The sequence below is a fragment of the Meles meles genome, chromosome 18 (assembly GCF_922984935.1).
Source record: "Meles meles chromosome 18, mMelMel3.1 paternal haplotype, whole genome shotgun sequence".
In the NCBI taxonomy this organism is placed as follows: domain Eukaryota; kingdom Metazoa; phylum Chordata; class Mammalia; order Carnivora; family Mustelidae; genus Meles; species Meles meles.
The window spans coordinates 41,557,939-41,576,813 of NC_060083.1; the positions used below are offsets into that span (position 1 = coordinate 41,557,939).

At 51.3% G+C, this 18,875-nt stretch overlaps 1 protein-coding gene and 3 non-coding genes across 5 annotated transcripts in view; 2 read left to right on the forward strand and 2 right to left on the reverse strand.

Moving 5' to 3' along the window:
- Window positions 1-4,837: 4,837 nt before the first annotated feature.
- Window positions 4,838-4,909, reverse strand: TRNAC-GCA. The gene has a single exon. It is a non-coding gene; the product is annotated as a tRNA-Cys (tRNA).
- Window positions 4,910-8,661: 3,752 nt separating this feature from the next.
- On the forward strand, window positions 8,662-8,733 carry TRNAC-GCA. Its single transcript has one exon. It is a non-coding gene; the product is annotated as a tRNA-Cys (tRNA).
- Window positions 8,734-10,424: 1,691 nt separating this feature from the next.
- On the reverse strand, window positions 10,425-10,496 carry TRNAC-GCA. The gene has a single exon. It is a non-coding gene; the product is annotated as a tRNA-Cys (tRNA).
- Window positions 10,497-11,226: 730 nt separating this feature from the next.
- The window catches only part of LASP1 (LIM and SH3 protein 1), a 38,524-nt gene continuing 30,875 nt past the window's right edge, over window positions 11,227-18,875 (forward strand). Inside the window, exons 1-2 of one of the 2 annotated variants that reach the window (XM_045984139.1) lie at window positions 11,227-11,439; window positions 18,651-18,745. In XM_045984139.1, the coding sequence (XP_045840095.1) occupies window positions 11,371-11,439; window positions 18,651-18,745 (164 nt within the window). In that variant the 5' untranslated portion in view covers window positions 11,227-11,370. Of the gene's footprint in view, window positions 11,440-18,650; window positions 18,746-18,875 lie in introns of those variants that run through there. The other variant, XM_045984140.1, reaches the window with a different exon arrangement.

The following is an 18,875-nucleotide window of genomic DNA, read 5'->3' on the forward strand; positions in this document are numbered from 1 at the left end:
CTCGATCCCAGGACCCTCTCTGCCTACTTGTGATCTCTCTCTGTGTGTCAAATAAGTAAATTAAAAAAAAAGATTTTATTTATTTATTTGACAGATAGAGATCACAAGTAGGCAGAGAGGCAGGCAGAGAGAGAGAGGAGGAAGCTGGCTCCCTGCTGAGCAGAGAGCCCGATGTGGGGCTCGATCCTAGGACCCTGAGATCATGACTGAAGGCAGAGGCTTAACCCACTGAGCCACTCAGGCGCCCCAAATAAGTAAATTTTTAAAAAAAATCTTGAAAAAAAAATCTGGGGATGCCTGGGTGGCTCAGTCGATTAAGCGACTGCCTTTGGCTCCGGTCATGATCCCAGGATTCTGGGATCGAGTCCTACATCAGGCTCCCCGCTCAGTGAGGAGCCTGCTTCTCCCTCTGCCTGTCGCTCTCCCCGCTTGTGCTCACTCGCTTTTTCTCTCTTTCTGACAAATAAATAAATAATCTTTTTTAAAAATGCAAGAAAAAAAACCTGAAAATATTTTTTAAAAATAAAAAAATAAAAAATTTATAAAAGAAAAGAAGAAGTAAGGGCAAATAAAGACCATGAGCTAAGCTCTGGGGCACTTCAACATTAAGAAGTCTATAAATCTGTACATTTATCAATCTCCCTTACCACTCTTAACATGCCTTCACTTGATCCCGCCAGCTTCTCTAGCTACCAATTTTTCACGCTCCTTCACTTCTCCACCAAATTCCATGTGTGATTTCTTTACCAAATTAGTCTCTCTTGGTAAATGGAACTGCCATCCATCCAGGTGTCCCATTGGAGCTACTTGTCCAAGTTCTTTTCAGTTTGTCTCCTAAACATTATGAGGGTGCCTGGCCGGCTCAGCGGGTAGAGATGTGACTCTTGATCTCAGGGTTGTGAGTTTGAGTCCCATATTGGGCATGGAGATTACTTAAAAAATAAAAAGCCTGTCATATCTATCCACTTCTATTTCCTCTAGTACTGCCCTGGTCCATGTCTTACCTAAGCTACTTCAGAAGCCTCCTAGCATACCTCCTGACCTCTGTTTCTCCCTCTACCCACTGACTATTCCTACAATGGCCAGGAATAATTTTTCTGAAATACAAACATCACAATGTTGCCCTCCTGAAAATCCTCCAGTGGTTCTAGGGCTCATAGAATCAAGGTTAAAATCCATATCATGGCCTGCTAGGCCCTGATCTGATATTGCCCTATTCTTGTCAGCCTTGCCTTACACTACATTTGCTCTTGTTCTCATGAGCTTTTTTTTTTTTTTAAGATTTTATTTATTTGACAGAGATCACAAGCAGGCAGAGAGGCAGTCAGAGAAAGCGAGGTGATGGGGTGGGGGAGAAGACTCCCTGCTGAGAGGAGAGCCTGATGTGGGGCTCAATCCTAGGACCCTGAGATCATGACCAGACCCAAAGGCAGAGGCTTAACCCGCCGAACCACCCAGGCACCCCGTGAGTTAACTTTTTCGTTGACTTTTCTTAGCATGGTGCCCATACTCCTGACTACCCACAGGCCTCACACATGCTTGGAGTACTCTACCCTGCCTACCCTCGTCATGTACAACATGTCTACTGATTTTTTAGATTTCAGCTTAACTTTCTCTTAGGGAAATCTGCCCTGACTCTCTTTCTAGGTCATAAGTCTTAACATGCTGCATTTTTATTTCATATCTTTCGTACTACTTATTACAATTCATAAATATATATATTTGAAGATTGTTGAATTACACCCCCCCCCTCCAAATAGTCTATAACTAGTCTATATGCTTCATAAAGGTTGGGTCCACATCCTTTTTGTTCAAAAGTATATCCCTGGGGGCGCCTGGAGGGCTCAGTGGGTTAAAGCCTCTGCCTTCGGCTCAGGTCGTGATCCCGGGGTCCTGGGATCAAGCCCCACATTGGGCTCTCTGCTCAGTGGGGAGCCTGCTTCTCTTCCTCTCTCTCTGCTTGCCTCTCTGCCTGCTTGTGATCTCTGTCTGTCAAAAAAAAAAAAAAAAGTATATCCCTAGCTCTTAGCATGGGGCCTTGCTCAATAAATACATGTTGAATTGTTGCTGAACAAATGAAGAAATCAATCTTGATCATCTCCATATGTCAACATCCTTTCATGAAGAAGTTTTCATTCGCTTATGGCAAAATTAGAAATATTTGGAAAATACAGCATTTCTTATAAAGCTACATTTGCTCAATTTAAAGGACTGCTTATTATTCTGGAATTATCTTCTTTCATCTTTTTTGGTGTTAAAAATGTTCCCTACAGCGCTCTTATTGGCTGCCCATCCTTCCAATGCTATTGTTTTTTTGGTCATTTCAGTGGGAAATCATTGGTCTCTACTTCCTTATTTCCTGCATGCACACATTCCTTCTCTGTAGCTTATGTCCCCACTATATGACTGAAATTATACTAGAAATGATATATATTGAAAAATTTTACTAGAAAGGTCACCGTGACCTACTCATTTTCAAAATCCAAGTGTCTTACTTGACCTCCACAGCATTCCATGCTGGGACCATTCCCACCTTCTTAACACTCTTCACTCATATTTTCCATGATGCTGCTAATAATAGAAGTCACAGGGTACCTGGGTGGCTCAGTGGGTTAAAGCCTCTGCCTTTGGCTCAGGTCATGATTTCAGGATCCTGGAATCGAGCCCTGCATCGGGCTCTCTGCTCACCAGGGAGCCTGCTTCCCCATCTCTCTCTTTGCCTGCCTCTCTGCCTACTTGTGATCTCTGTCTGTCAAATAAATAAATAAGAATATTTAAAAAAAACAATAGAAGTTACTATTTATGGAATGTTACTGAGTCCTAGTCATTGAGTTAAACATTTTACCAGAATGTGACTTCTTGGATCCCCCCAACAAACCTGTGATGTAGGTATTATTATTATTCTCATTTCACCAATAAGAAAATGGAGAAATGAAAAGGTGAAGTCATGTGTCCAAGATCACCCAGGTTGTGCAAGGCAGAGCTGGAATGCCACTCCACATCTGGCTGATTCCCAAGCACAGTCTCTAAGCCACTATGCTCTTTCCTCCTGTATTCCCCTGGGTGATCACGTCCAACCAGATGGCTTCAGTTGTGTCTATGCTAACCACTCACCTGTCTATATCTCCAGCCCAGACATTTCCACGTAGCTCTCACTAATGTATGGAAATGGTGATTGGGAAACCTCCACCCCACAGGCACTTCAAACCTGGCATGTCCAAAACAGAAATCCTCATTTTGCCAGGAAATCTGCTCTTCTGACTGTATTCATTTTTCTTCTTCTTTTTTTTACTTTTTAAAGTAAACAATGGGCCCCACACGGGGCTCAAACTCACAACCCCAAGATCAATGATTGTATTCTCTACCAACTGAGCCAGCCAGGTTCCCCTGTATTAGTCTTCTCAGTTGGTGCTACCACCAGTGTCTGACCGTAACATTCCATTGCTTAAAACCCCGTGCTGGCCTTCTAGTGCGTGAAGAATAAAGTCCAAGCTCCTTAGCACAGTATGGGCATCTCCTCCTGAAATGGCTTACTTTCTCTCTGGCCTCATCTTCAATCACCTTTCCTCTTACACTTCATTCTCCAGAATCACCAAATTGCTTAGGATTTCAGGGCTCTTGCTTTATTCGTCTGTTCTTCAACGTTGTACTCAAATGTCATGTCTTCCCTGCGCCATTTTGCAACCCCAGGATGCTCTCCCCTGAGCCATCTCTTTACTTAAGAGCAGTAGCTCTCAGGGTGCCTGGGTAGCTCAGTGGGTTAAACCTCTGCCTTTGGCTCAGGTCATGACCTCAGGATCCTGCTCCTCAGTGGGGAGCCTGCTTCCCTCTCTCTCTGCCTACTTGTGATCTCTGTCTGTCAAGTAAATAAATAAAATCTTTAAAAAAAAAAGAGTAGTGGTTCTCAAATTTTCATCTGAAGACCCCTTAACATTCTTAAATTATTCTTAAATTATTGAGGACCCCAAAGAGTTTTTGTTTATGTAGATTGTATCTACTGACATTGACCAGACTAGCCATGAAAACTGTGAAATGTTGGGGCGCCTGGGTGGCTCAGTGGGTTAAAGCCTCTGCCTTCAGCTCAGGTCATGATCTCAGGGTCCTAGGATGGAGCCCCGCATCCAGCTCTCTGCTCAGCAGGGATCCTGCTTCCCCTTCTCTCTCTGCCTGCCTCTCTGCCTACTTGTGATCTCTGTCAAATAAATAAATAAATAAAATCCTTAAAAAAACAAACATACCGTGAAATGTTTATGCATTTGTTAATTCACTGAGGATAATAAGTCCACTGCCTATTAAAAAATACATACCATCTTAACATGAAAAATACATGTTTCCAAACAAAAATAATTTAATGAGAAGAGTGACTTTGCTTTATATGCTTTTGGAGATCCCTTTAATGTCTGGCTTAATGGAAGGCACCTGGATTTTCATGTTCCCACACTTAATCTGTCGTGATAGTACACACTGTGGCAGCCTTAGGAAAACTCTACTGTGTACTCATGAAAAAACAAGAAACAGATCATGTAGTCTTATAAAACTAGCTTTTCTCTTGCTACAAAGGGTCTCAGAGACCCCCAGAAGAAATCCCTCCAGACCATTTGGGAACCACTGACCTCGATGGAGAACCCTGGGATGACTGCAGACATTCGCACTTTATAGAGTAACTGCTCTGTTTTCACGTTGACTCAGGTATTAGAATCTGGAATCCTTGGTGCTGCAGCTTATTACTTTCTGTACTCACAGAGCACTGCAGAATGGACAGGAGGATGCCTGCTTGGTTAGTATTGCATCTCTTTTCTCTCCTCTTCTGGTGGTAAGGCTTAAAAGTGAAGACATTAGGGGGCACCCGGATTTGAACCGGGGACCTCTTGATCTGCAGTCAAATGCTCTACCCCTGAGCTATACCCCCTCTGCTGGAGAGAGAGGGATTATACTTTAATTGTAGTGTTTGCTGACCAGTCCTCCAGTGATTATAATAGTTTAGTACCTGTCATTGACTGTTTCAGGTTTCCTGGGGGTGATGCAAAGAACCAAAATGAGATTTCAGAGCCATTCTGGATCCAAATGGCAGGGGAGGAAGGTGAGGCCTGCTCTGACCCAGGCTTGAAGGTTCTACGTAGTTGCGTGTAGATGGGATTCCCTCTTTCCATCAGCTATAGGCTTTTCTTACCTCTGGCGTCTGGGAATTCTTCCGTGCATTGCCTGCATCCCAAGCTGTCCTAAATCCCCAGTCCAGTGCTTTGTGCAAAAGAGGAAATGCCTCTCCTGTTCTTCTTCAGACCCTCCCTGCTCCTGTACCAGAAGAGCCTCTCTTGTCCCCATTCTCCGTATCTTCTTCAGTCACTTCCTCTCCCTTGGTTTCTTAAAACATCAACAGGTTTCCCCTACATCAGAAAGCCCTTCCGTTGCTTTGTACAGCTGTGGTCGCCTGCACATTTTTTCTTTCTCGCTACCCGTTTTTAAGAAAGCCAGTGACTTCATTTCTTTCAACATCATTGACCTATCTCTGCAGTTCTGCTACTTGACATTTCCCTTCCTGACTGTCAGCAATCCCCCCCCCACCTCCCAATCCCCCCACCCCGGAGTACGTATCTTGGTTCTCCAACTGGATTGTAAGTTCCTTGAGGGCAGGGATCACTTTGCATTCCTCCTTGATTTCCCAGAGTAGCTGGCACTGTTGCCTGGTTCATTATAAGCCCTTGCTGGTACTTGCCAAACCAAACCAGTCCTGACTAAACTCAACCATCACATTACACCTAGCTAGCACTCAAGCCGCTGAATTTTGTTGGAGAAGAGCTCACAAGGCCTGCATCAACTCATCAATCTCAAAAAGGCTAGGATTCCCCGTCTAGTATTCCTACACCACTGGCTGACTAGGTTCACGTTCTCAGTCTCCAAAATGTCTATTTCACATACTTTCTCCTGTCTCCAACCTCCCACATCTTATCTCTCTTCACTCGCTTCGCTGAAGAGCTGGCCTCTTTCTTCCATTTTGGAGAAAATCAGAATCAGTCAGAAACAGTGGTGTGCTGGTAAATGGCTAACAACTGGCTTCAAAGGAACTGGTTTATAGCATTTGCTAATTCCCGCGGTGCAAATATTTCCACCTGCCAATTTCAAGCTACCACAAGGAAGTCAACTGGCTTTTAAAATTCCTGAAAATCCAGTCATCAGTTCTCAGAAGCAGCATGAGCCAAGTCTAGCACACTTCTGGGATTGACTTCCTCCTTCCTCAACTCTCCACTGTATACTGACAACTCACCGAATTACATTTCCAGTCCAGACCTCTCCCTGGTCCCCAGAATTCACTGGGTCTTCAACTGCATGCTTACCATCCCCTCTTCGATATCTATGGGGCATCTCATCCTTAACACGTGGAGCCATTTGAGCATGTGAAGTCCATGAGGGCAGGGCGCTATACTGTCTTACTTTGTGTGTAAGAGTTTTAAAAAGAAACTTAATTTTTTCTTCCCCTCTAAGCTTACTCCTTTCCCGGTGTTCTTTATCTCAGGAAACCACACCACCATGCACCCAGATGGGGAAGACAAAAAAGAAGAGTCACTCTTGATTCTTCTCTTTTGCTCTTCTTCCTCAAGCCATCCAAAGTGGAGGAAGCATGTAACTCTCCTTCCGTGGCCCATTTGGAGGCCCACACTCCTCTCCAGCTCTGCTGTTCCCATGGCAGTAGGCTAAATAATGACTCTCCAGATATGTCCATGTCCCAAACCCCTTGTGCATCTGTTAGCTTATAAAAGACAGATGTGGTTGCAGTTAAGAATCTTGAGTTGGGGAGATTATTCTGGGCAATGTGGATAAGCTCAATGGAATCATAAGGGTCCTTCTAAAAGAGAAGCAGGAGGATTAGAGTCAGAGACAGAGAGAAGATGTAAGGATGGATGTGGCGGAGATCAGAGGGCGAGAAGATACTACCCTGGCTTTGGACATGGAGGAAGGGGCCATGAACCCAGAAATGCCGGTGACTTCTGGAAGCTGCGAAAGCTAAGGGAACTGAGACTCTCCTAAAGCCTCCAAAAGAATATAGACACGTCAACACCTTGAGTTTAGCCCCGTAAATTTGATCTTGGAATTCTGACCTCCGGAAGTGTAAGATAATATTTTTGTGTTGTTTTAAGGAAATAAGTTTGTGATGGTTGGTTACAGCGGCAATAGGAAGTAAGCACACTATTGTAGTTAGTCTAAGACACCATCACTGTCTCTCACCTCCACTACTGTAAGAGAATCCTAACCTGTCTCTCCGTGTCCATCTTCTTCTTCTCCTTTGTGGTAAGAACACTTAACATGAGATTTACCCTCTTCACGGATTTTTTAAAGATTTTATTTGTTTGTTTATTTATTTGAGAGAGAGAGAGAGAGAGTGTGTGTGTGTGTGTGCATAGGTGTCAGCAAGCAGGGGGAGGCGGAGAGGGAGAGCCAGAGAATCTCAAGCAAACTCTGTTCTGAGCACAGACTCTGAGGTGGGGCTCAATCTCGCGACCCTGAGATCATGACCTGAGCAGAAATGGAACCAAGAGCCGGACGCTCAACCACTGAGCCACCCAGATGCCCCTTTGCAGACTTTTAAGTGTACAATACAATATTGTTAACTATAGGCACAATATTGTAGAGCAGAGCTCTAGAACTTACTCCTCTTGTATACCTGAGACTTCATACCCATTGCTTAGCAACTCCCCGTATTTCTTTCCTCATCCCTGGCCACCACCATTCTACTCTCTGCTTCTATGAGTTTGACTGTTTTAGATACCTCATCTAGGTGAATTATTCAGTGTTTGTCCTTCTGTGGTTGGCTCATTTCACTTAGCATAACGTCCCATGTCATCAAATACTGCAAAATTTCCTGCTTTTTCAAGGCATCGTAATATTTCATTGCATGTATTTTCTATGTCCATTCTTGGATCCCTATACATCCTGCCCTCAGAAGTGTGGGTGATGATTTCAAATCCCCACTTAAAACCGCCCAATGGCTGCCTTTCCATCCATTTGGAATAAAATCCAAACTCCTTACCTTGGGTTAAAAGGCCCTCACTGGCCCTGGCTACCTGTCCAGCTCTTTAGAATTATCCTTCCCTTGTCCACCTCTCCTCCCACTCTGGCTCTAGGGACATGGCATTAGTCATTCTCGCTACTTAGAAAGCATGTCTTCCCAGGTACCCAAGTGTCCCTTTCATGTCTTTCAGATCCTAACTCTCTAGTTTCTGGTTTGTCTTCACTAGATTTTTAATTCGGTGTGAGTGAGAACGGAAAATATATTCTGCACCTAAAGGGGAGTAGTTGCTCCATAAAAAGAGAGAGAGACCACTAGAAAGTATAGCCAGGGGACGTCTCCCAGTGATGTCCTGCTAGCTGGTATTTGTATTCTTCTTAGAGAGACCAGGGAAAAGGATTCCCTATCCAGTTTTGCAAAAGATTGTTTTCTGACTTCTTTGGGTAAAGAGATGGAGTCTGTTTTGGAAAAGGCAGATTGGTACCTGACTTCACATGTTTTCAAAATGTCACATCTTCAATTGGTATTTTAGTTTTGTTCCTCCTTACTGGAAAATTCAGTATTTCCTAGCAGGAAGAAACAAACTTCCAACAAAGAATTTTCAAGATGAAAAATTTAGGATTGCAGTAAAGAGTATTTAACAAGTCCTTGCCAGCAGAGGGGGTATAGCTCAGTGGCAGAGCATTTGACTGCAGATCAAGAGGTCCCCGGTTCAAATCCGGGTGCCCCCTTGGTTACTTTACTGTTTTTCATAGTTGTTCAGGTGTGACCCCAATGTTGTTCAGGTGTGACCCCAGTATCTGCAGGTTCTGAATGCAAAACTCTTTGGAATCCCCGTCTCTTCCACTTGGCTGATTTCACCTAGCAGGTACCGCTTCCTTGTACCTGAGAAGCAAGCAGTTAACATCCCAGAGGTTGAATAGTGATTATTACTCTGTCCAGTCTTAGGATATAACTCAACGCAGTGGCAAGAAGCCCACTTGTGGGTGAAAGATGGGATCAGACTATTTTCATCTCTGAGACTGAGATCTATTGGTTTAAAGTTAATTACAGGTTGGTTTTTGGGGGGGGGGGGTGGTAACAGTGGAGTGGCCGGTGGGGGAGTTAATATTACTTAGCCTTATTCATATTCTGACGGAGGAGACTAGGAGAACAGAATCCACATTCAGAAGGTTTATTTATGTGCTTGAGAAGTTTAAGTCCTAGCACAGACAGAAGACAGGTCAAAAGTATATGGTTTTCTCCTTCTTTATATTATTCAAAGGGTGGGCTTTGGTCTGACAAAAGTGCAGGTGGTAAGCCTGAGGCCTGGTGTCCAGAAAAGGGGTGAAAAGCTGGCTATTCCTTGGGATTGGGCTCTGCTCAGTCTCCATGTCCTGGCTTTTAACGCCTCTCACAGTTATGAGAGCCATGGGGAAAAATGCGGGGGAGGATTCCCCAGGGGCTCCCAAGGATGACTCAATCAGATTCCGGGTTTAAAATATCACAGCTGCCCCCTGACCCAGGCAGCATGTCTCTCCCTTTCTCCTTTATTTTTCCTTTTTTTGGGCAAAACCTAGTCAAGGGGGCCGCCCTTGCTGCTTTCACACATCGTTCCCCCCTGACCCAACAATGGTAACTGTCAGTCAGGAAGCCAACGGAGATATCTGGCCTACCTTCAGGTTGTGAAACTCCATTGCCTCCTAGTGCTAGTTCAGTGGTTTTCAAAGTGTGGCCCCTGACCCCCAGCGGCGGGAGCCCCCAGGAACTGGTTACAAATGCAAATTCTTTGAAGTTCCCCTCCAGGCTCAGAAACGGGACTCAACCAGGTCTTCTGGTAATTCTGGCGCACGCTGGAGTTTGAGAGTCACCGCATCGGTATATATCTGTTTGCATCCGGATGTAACTTTATTTTTGTAAATTAAAATGAGCCGGTGGGTGTGCATTCGCCGTTTTAACATTCTTGAAGCGCGTTCCCTCTGCCTGTGTCACGAACAATAGGGAGGGGTGAATACAGCAGGTCCATGACACCTGACTTAAGAAAGAAAGTTGAAGTTGGGGAAAGGTTGTGTTTGCGGGTTTCCCTCTTTTGACCATCCACCTCCCCCATCGGAAACGGAAAGCCAAGTTGGGGGAGTAATCCTGTCCTCCGACCCGGGCGCCTCGAACTGCCTGACACACTTGAGGCTGCTGGCGGCGGCCGCAGAGATAGTGACAATTCTGGCACGGATAATAGGGAGCTGCAGCTTTTGAACTTGATTTGTGCGCGCACGCCCTCCTCCTTCAGCTGAGTACAAAGCAAAATCGAAAGCTTTCTGCTAAGGTTAGGAAAATGAGGAAGGCATTTGTAAATCAACTTTGGGTTTTCTTTCAACCTAGGATCCAATTCAACAGTAAATCCAATTCGTGAAATGCTCATCTCAAGGTGAAGGAAAAGCCACGAAGGGGGCACCCGGATTTGAACCAGGGACCTCTTGATCTGCAGTCAAATGCTCTACCACTGAGCTATACCCCCACGCCGCTGTTGCGCCCGGAGATGGCTCTTTTGGGTACTAAAACACTGCTACACGGAGGGTACGGAGTAAGACCAAGGAGAAAGGAATGAAGGAAGAAAGGGGGCCAGGCGGAAAACAGAAGGTGTCGGGACCCGGAGAACCCCAGGAGAGCTGCAAGGCAGAGCGCAGGGAAAGAAGAACCGGCCAGGGCTGCCCTGCGCCGCGTCCGGGCTGTAGGGACCAGTTCCGCCCTACAAATGTGGGAAAGGATGTGGGGGAAGGGAGGCTAACGGAGGGGCGGGGTAGGGGCTTCCCGTTCCGTCCGCAGGTTCACGCCAGGTATCGACCAGCACAAAGGAAAGTCCCCGAATCTGGTGAATCCAGTCCCGCGTTCGGAAGGGTTCCAGCCCCCACCCTCGACGGGTGCGAGGGATTGGCCCGCCTCTCGCAGTCCGGGCGCCCCAGATGTGCAGCCAGACCGGCTGCGCGCCTCCTCCAGCGCCAACGAGTCCCTGGCCTCCGGGCGCGCTTCTCGCGGGCATCTTCTGCTAGAGAGCGCCCGCGCACGGGGTACCCTCGGGACGCACCTAGGCGCGCACCCCAGGCCCCGCCACCCTCCCCGGAATCCGCCCCCGCGCAGCCCCACGTCGCCCGGGAAGCGCGCCGCCCGTGCGCGCCCCTGCCCGCGCCCGCGGCGCGTCCCCGCCCCGGTGCAGCCCCTCCTCCCCGCTGTGTTTATTAGGGGAAGGAGGGCGGAGGCGGAGGCCAGTTCCTAGCTCCAGCCGCCGTCGCCGCTCACTGAGTAGTTGCGCCCGCGGCCGCCTCCCGCCAGCTCGCTCCGGGAAAAGAGAACGCGCGAGCTCGGGCGTCCCCGCCCCAGCCCTTCCCGGAGCCATGAATCCCAACTGCGCCCGGTGCGGCAAGATCGTGTACCCCACGGAGAAGGTGAACTGTCTGGATAAGGTGAGCCCAGGATCGGTAGGCACGTCGTTGCAATCCCCGAGCAATGCTTCGGATTAGAGGAGGAGAGAAGGGCCGGGTCTGTGCCGCCTCATCCCCACGATCCCGGGAGGAGGGACGGAGGGCGGTGTCATGGGGTGTGGGGACAGACCCCAGCCAGGAAACCGGGAGATCTGCGGCGCGGCAAGGAGTCCACGCGTGGCGGCAGCCACTACTGGAGAATAGTAGAGCTCTGTGCCCTGAGGCTGGGAGGACGGAAGAGGAGTAGGGTGGCAAGGCCCCGGGGTGGGGGGTGGGGGAAGGTTAGGGGTGCAGTCCCGCCCCCTAGGGCCGGGAGAGTGAGAGGAGACAGCCGCTCCCTCTCCCCGCCGCGCTGAGCGCCAAGTAGGCGGAAGCGCGGGGCGCTGGGGGAGGGGGAGGGGGCGACGGGGGGGCGGGGCAGCAGCTGGGGGGCCCAGCGAAACCGTCAGCTCTGGCCGCAAATGGCCGGACTTCATGGCCTGGAGACCGGGGGCGGGGGCTATCAGCCGGCGAGTGTTGCATCTGGTGAACTGGGCTTTGAATAAGGACCCAAGCCCCACTGCGAGACCCCCCTTTTTTGGACGACTTGCAGCCCACTCGGTGGTTCCGCGCTTAATGGACTAGCGGACCTCCTCCATAGCTTCCCAGCCCCCACCTCAAATTAGAAGCCAACTCCCGGGGCTGGGCTGCCCAGCCAGAGCGGGGCGCGGTCGGGTGCTGGAGTAGGGTGGGTGGAGGGTGCTTTGCAGAGATCTCCTGAAATTGTGCTCAGGGCCTGAGACCGGCTTGTAGAACAAAGAGCTAACTTTTCAAAGCAGGTTTCCCCATTGGAGGGTGGGGTTGGCTGAGTTCAGGGGAAGCCAAGAAAAGGGGGAGGTGTTAGGGAGAGAGAAAGGTGGCCTTCTGGAAATTCACGGTCCCCTAGGGGCCCTTACGCGTCGTCACCCCCCCACCCCATCCATGTTGGACTTGTTCATCTGGTTGCTATTATACTTTTGGAGGGGTGTGAAGAGTAGAACTGGGTGTTTCCAGCAGTTTGGGGTGAGATCTGGCCTTGTAAGCTCCCTAAGATCCTAAAGCGATGCCTCCTCCCCTTTGCATCTTCTCCCCACTCTGGAGGATAAGTCTCTCTGATTTTTGTCTCCTTCCTTGGCAGGCCTTTCACCCACCTCCCAAAACTGACCCCAGATCCAAATACCCCTTTGATTTGTCTGAACTGGTAGGAGTTGAGGGGCATGGGATGGAAGAGGGGTGCAGAGCCCTGGGGCCAACTTCATTGAGCACCTGGAGCCAGGTTTTGTTTGGGAAAGGATAGTTCATTGGCTACTTTCTGTCTCTTCCCTCCCCCTTGGGATTGGAGCTTCCCCAGTGATCTTTAGCCTCTGAGTCAGGGCAGTGGGAGTTGGGCTTCCAGGTCCTGAAATAAATTTGAACTTGCTCATGGAGGAAGGAGATACATGGGCATATGGGATACATGGGCATATGTATGTGTTTCTGCTGTTTCATTGTTTTTCCTGGGTTTGGCTGGGCAGGAGAAGAGGAGGGCCATATTGTGGGCATAAGCAGTGGGGGTGTTGAGCTTCCCAAAGACCCTGCCAGCTTCTGGGGGGCAGGACTTGAGATTGAAGGCACAGGCTGAAGAGCTAACTGTCCTTGCACACTGGGGTTTTGCCTATTTTGGCTGCTGCATTCTGTGTGCTGCAACCCCCCCCCCCCCATTCTTTCCATAGTCATGAACTGGGAAGAGGCTGCAGGCTCGTTCACCTGTATAAGGCAGAGGGATTGCTAGGCCAGAAGTTGGGAAACTTGGTCTTAGTTCCGGGTCTGCTCCCACCAGCTTTATCAATGGCTTTAGGCCTCAGTATTCATCATCTGTCTTATGGGTATGAATGATGTCATTTCCTTGGAGGTGGGGCAGTGTACTAAAGTGCCTGCAGGGGATGTGGTGCAGGTCGTGTCCTGCCTGTCTTTCTGGGATACTCGGTCCAGCCCCGCATCCAGCTCCCTTATAATGTCTTTTGGTGCTGGGTGCCAGAGGTGAGGGGGTAGGGATTCTATAAGGTGCTTCTGCAGGGGTTCTCTTGCCCTAGCTAGAAGAAGACATTCAGGTGGGGTTGCCCTGGGAAGTGGAAGTTGGTTCCTCCTCCTTTTTAGAGCCCTCCTTACAGGTGGCGGCCCTGGGGAGACCCCCCCCCCCCCCCACTGAGCAGGAGGCCTAGAATATTCAGGTGTAAGACTTATTCCTCCCAACTCTCTCAATGCATTAAGGACAGGTACTTGGACTAGGGACCTGATACCCAGATGACCGAGACCTGGGAGGGAATGAGACCTGGGAGGGGGAAGCATTCCGTCTCGTAGGTGTGGTTGCTAACCAACTTCCCAAGGCCTCCCATTTACTATAGGAGAGAGTCAAATTAGGCACATTTCACTATGATTTCCCTATGGTACATAGCTCACATTGTGACCGAGGGCACAAGCGACGTCCTTGCTATTAGCTTTTTCTTCTCCCTGAGCCTTATCTCTCAAAGGCTTAGGTGGGTAAAGGCCGTGTCACCTCTGATGGCCACCCTGCCCCCAACCTGTCCCCAACCTGCAGCTCCCAGCATGCTTTGCATGTTGAATAAATATGCATTGCTGATGACGGCATTTGAGGAGGGAGGTCAGAATGTGCTTTCCCAGAGGACTTCTAGGCTTAGAGTTGGGGGAGAAATGGGGTGACCTCATTCACTCATTCATTCAGCAAATATTTATTGAGCACCTGCTTTGTGCCAGGCTCTCTGAATAGTTGCTTTGGGGCCTTTGGGGAGGAGGGGAGTCTGTGTCTCAGAACGTCCTCGACGTTTGGAGAAGGTTGGAGTTTTGTCCCGGACCCTGCTGGGGAAGCATTTGTATCTGGGGATCTGTACTGTCCAGGATGCTGTCCCCTGGCTTACTTCGCCAGGACCCTGAAAACTGGTGGAGACATTCAGGAGGGGTAGAGGATTGGTGGACTGCTCGGTTCCCTTCGAACACCTTGGCCGGAGGGCGCTCTGCTCTGGTGGTCTGAGCCACCCCGCAACAGAGGGCAGCAAGGTAGAAGGTGGCTGGGCTAGACGCGAGAGAGAGCCGCGGTGCCCCACTTTCCTAGCTGAAGCTCAGCGCACCCCACGATCGTCGTGACCATCAGTAGCTACTACTGACTGACGCGCCAGGTTCCGTCTTCACAAAACAGATGTGATTGCTCCTGTAAATTATGAACCCCTTCCGTGGAGGCTCCGACATCATGTGGCTGTCCCCCCTCAGCCAGAGCTGAAATCAAATCTAATGTTCTTTGTGCTCAGCTTTTCTGTCTGTTCTGTATTTGCAAAAGGTACTTTGATTTACACCGTCTCCTAATGTCCTTAGTGGTCCACTTCCTGACCCCGGCCTGAGGAATGTTCTGGGCCTGGGCTCCTGTGTAGAGCTGGGGCACAGGGAATGGTAATCTCCCCCTCGAGAATTGGGGAGGAGCGGCCAGGGTCTCTGCCTTTAAGCCAGTAGCCCAGGTGGCCGGCAGAGCTAGGGTGGTGACCCCAGCCTGGCCAGGGTATAGCTGGTGTTGCTCCCAGAGGAGGGAGGCTCTGTAACCCTTGACAACAGCAAGGGAGGGGACGGCTTCACCCTCTAACCCTGACTCATGGCCACCCGGGGCAGCCTGGGCTGGGCGCAGAGGGCAAGGTGCCGAGCTCCAGGCACAGTGACCTGAGGTTTGCCACGTCCCGCTCCCCCAGAGCTGTGAGAACCCCCCCCCCCCCCCGCATGGTGCTTCCGGAGAGAGAGGCTGTGGGGGGGATCTGGCTTCTGCCTGCATCAGCCTCCATTTGCCTTCCTGTGGAACGGGTCTGCAGTGGAGCGGACAGCAGCTTTGGAGGTGCAGGTGGAGGAGCGTTGTGGGCACCTCTGGAGCCTGGAGAGGGGCTGAGAGGGTTCCAACTGCCCCCCCCCCAGCTCTGGTTTTTGGGAAACAGTGGACTTCCTGCAGGCAGCAGGAAGGATTAGAGCAGTGCCCAGCGATGTACTTTGCTCCCCTGAGGCTAGAGTCTCAGGCCTGCCTCTCTGAAATCTTACCTGGGGCCTCCAGGAAAGGGTGGGGAATCTCTGGCTCCGGGCCAGGGCTGTCCGGGCAGCAGAGGGAGGCAGACCGGTCATTGTGGGGCTGTACTGACTGATTTCCCTGCGTCCTTCACCAGACCTGCTGGAAACAGGGATGGGGCGCCCTTCATCTTGGGATCCCCTTGGGGTCCCCAGCCCCAACTTGGCCCCCCGGGGCCATCTTCTGCTCCCCCTTCCACTCCTCCCCTCCCCTTTCCAAAGAGGACACAGTAGCGGGAGCTACTGGATTTTCTTTAACCTTGGAGCCCTCCCCTAGAGGGAGGAGGGAAATGACTGGAAGCGGCTCTCCCTGCCGGGCTTGGAGCCTGCATCTGGGTCACCCCGTCCCTCGCACGCCCCCACCGCTCACCTCTGTGAGACCACTCTGTGGCCGGGGAGCCTGAGTTCAGTAGTGTCGCTGGAGGCCGTCAGTCCATGATCCCTGAGACCCCCCCACTGCTGCTTCTGCGACGGAGCACGGGGTCTCTGAGGGGGAGGGGGGATGAACCGTCCATGGAAATGGGCGCCTTCCCCTCCTGGGGGCTCCCCTTCCTCCAGAAGGCAGCTGGGAGGTTTCTTGTGGCACTCCTGTACCCCCAGCCTCTCCGGTATGCCCTGCCCCCTTCCTGAGGGGCCCCCCCCCCCCCCCCCCGTGCAGGGACCTGGCCGTCTCCTTCTTGCCCTGTGTCTCCCCCAAGTCAGTCGGGAGGCCACTTTGGAGGTCCCCAGTCCTAGGACAGTGCATATTCCTGCGTATGTGTGTGTGTGAAAGTGGGTCATGGTCCGGATTCCAGAGAATGTTTTTCCTGGCAGGCCCCCGAGGGGGTGGGGGGAGGTGGAGGCCCAGGCAAGGGGCCTGTGCGCCAGGCAGGGAGAGGCCAGGCAGGCAGAGGCCGGCAGACTGGGTGGTGACAGGGCTGTGGCACTCTGCCAGCACCTCCCAGGCACCGGGGGAGAGAGGGGGGCTGTCACTGGGGGGCACTGATTGGGGGCCGGGGCTACCCTGGCCTCGTTTTCCAGCCAGGTTGTGTGTGTAGGGGTTTTGTACTGGGAGGAGTCGGGGCTGGGCTCTGGGATAGGCCCAGGTGGGGGTAAAGGCCAGGCTGACAGCAGCCATGCCTTTGCTTCCAGACTTTCTGCTGGCCTTCTTCCCTAAAGAGTGGATCTCCTGGGGCGCCTGGGTGGCTCAGTGGGTTAAAGCCTCTGTCTTCAGCTCGGGTCATGATCCCGGGGTCCTGGGATCGAGCCCCACGTGGGGCTCTCTGCTCAGCGGGGAGCCTGCTTCCCTTCCTCTCTCTCTGCCTGCCTCTCTGCCTACTTGTGATCTCTGTCTGTCAAATAAATAAATAAAATCTTTAAAAAAAAAAAAAAAGAGTGGATCTCCTCCTACCACTTCATTTACTCCTCCACCTTGGTCCAGTCTTGATAGGGAAAGTGGCGCTTACCTCCAGATTATCCACTGGTCTCTGGTTGGGGGGGGCAGGGTCGAGGAGGTGGTATCCTAGCCTCTCAGCTTCCATTTTTCTGCCCCCTCCTCCAGAGTGACCCAGGAGCACCCTTTGGCGGGGCAACGCGTTTTGAAGAGCCCTGACGAGGGGGAATTCCTTGACACAGGGCTGAGAGCCAGCTCTGTGCTGGGCACCTCCAGAAGTCTCCCCCTGGGCCTTTCCCTGGCTTCCGGCCGCCTGTTCTGAGGGGTCAGGAGTGCCTTCCTCTGACCACTAGGAAATGGGGCAGAGAGGGGCCAGCCAGGTCAGCAGATAGCCCAGATTCTGGGATCCTGGAAGCTTGGACTCTGGGTTGGTGTTGATCTCTTTCTGGGCTGCCTGGGGCGGGATCTCTATTTCCCTGGCAGGGGATTGCCTGCCAGTGAGGATCAGCATTTCTCAGGATGGGGGCACTTCTGTTGCAACCGTCCCCCTTCCCTCCTGGTCTTGGACCCTGTTCGCCTTGATTGTCCCACCCCATGGTTTGCTCCCTTCATTTGCACATGCACTGTAGCTGTGGTTGGGCCAGTAGAGGCACCCCCCCCCCCCCCCCGCTCGCTCCCCAGCACACACAGACCTCCACTGGGAGCTGCTGAGCCCCGGGGGGTGGGTTTATACCTGTCGCAGTGCCCAGCACCTAACGTTCCAGAGAGACCAAGCTGAGTGCTTGTGCTGAGTGCTGTATAGGTGATCTCTTTCTTTTTTTTTTAAGATTTTATTTATTTATTTGACATGAGAGTGATCACAAGTAGGCAGAGAGGCAGACAGAGGGGGGTGGGCAGGCTCCCCGCCAAGCAGAGAGCCCGATGTGTGGGGCTTGATCCCAGGACCCTGAGATCATGACCTGAGCCGAAGGCAGAGGCTTAACTGAGCCACCCAGATGCCCTTGTGTAGGTAATTTCTCATTGACTCCTCATTGTTACTATTTTCACTCTACAGACATGGAAATGGCTTGGAGGCCTGGGCCCTGACTTGATGTCCCCCCTGCGGCATACGCCTCCAAGCAGAGCTCTGTAGTGCCTCCAGGGAGAGAGAGCCCCTGTGGGGGACTCTCCTACCAGTTCCCTGGCCGGGACTGGGAGAAGGGTGAGGGAAGGTAGAAAGGGCACGGGTGTGGTGACCAGAGCTTGGGGCACTCACCCCACTGTGGTCACAGGGAGCCCCAAGGAGGTGGGAGGTGACAGCAGGAACAGGCTTGCGGTGGGGGTGGAGCTGGAGTGGGAGTAAGGCGTGCCAGGCTTCCTGCCCAGGACATGGCCACCGGGCCCGCCTCCCGTTTCTCTAGACCTTGCAAGGCCACAGAGCTGCCCCTCCAAGTTCAGCAGCGATGGCTTCTTAGCAACGCCCGTCCTGCTGCAACTTCGCATCAGCAATGAGGCTTCTCCAGCTGGGGGGGTGGTAGCAGGAGTGGTCTGGGGGAGGCGCAACCAACCTTCTGGGGGCCTTTTCCCCCCATTCAGCCAGCATGTCTGCCGGAGCCTGTGACCTGAGGCTGTGATCCAGTCCCTGGGACGGAGTGCTCCTTCCTAGGGCCCGAGTCCCCCTTCCCTGAGTCCTAGTGTCTCATAGCTCTGCTCCCTCTGCCTCTGTCCCCAGTTCTGGCACAAAGCATGCTTCCACTGCGAGACCTGCAAGATGACACTCAACATGAAGAACTACAAGGGCTACGAGAAGACTCCCTACTGCAACGCGTGAGTCCCGCCCCCCTCCCCCCTCCTATCCCCTACTGCAATGTGTGAGTCTCCCCCCTTCCCCTTTCTCCCTCCTGTTTGGGGATATTGCCCAACACTGTCGCAGGAATAAGCATTCATCACCTTTAGT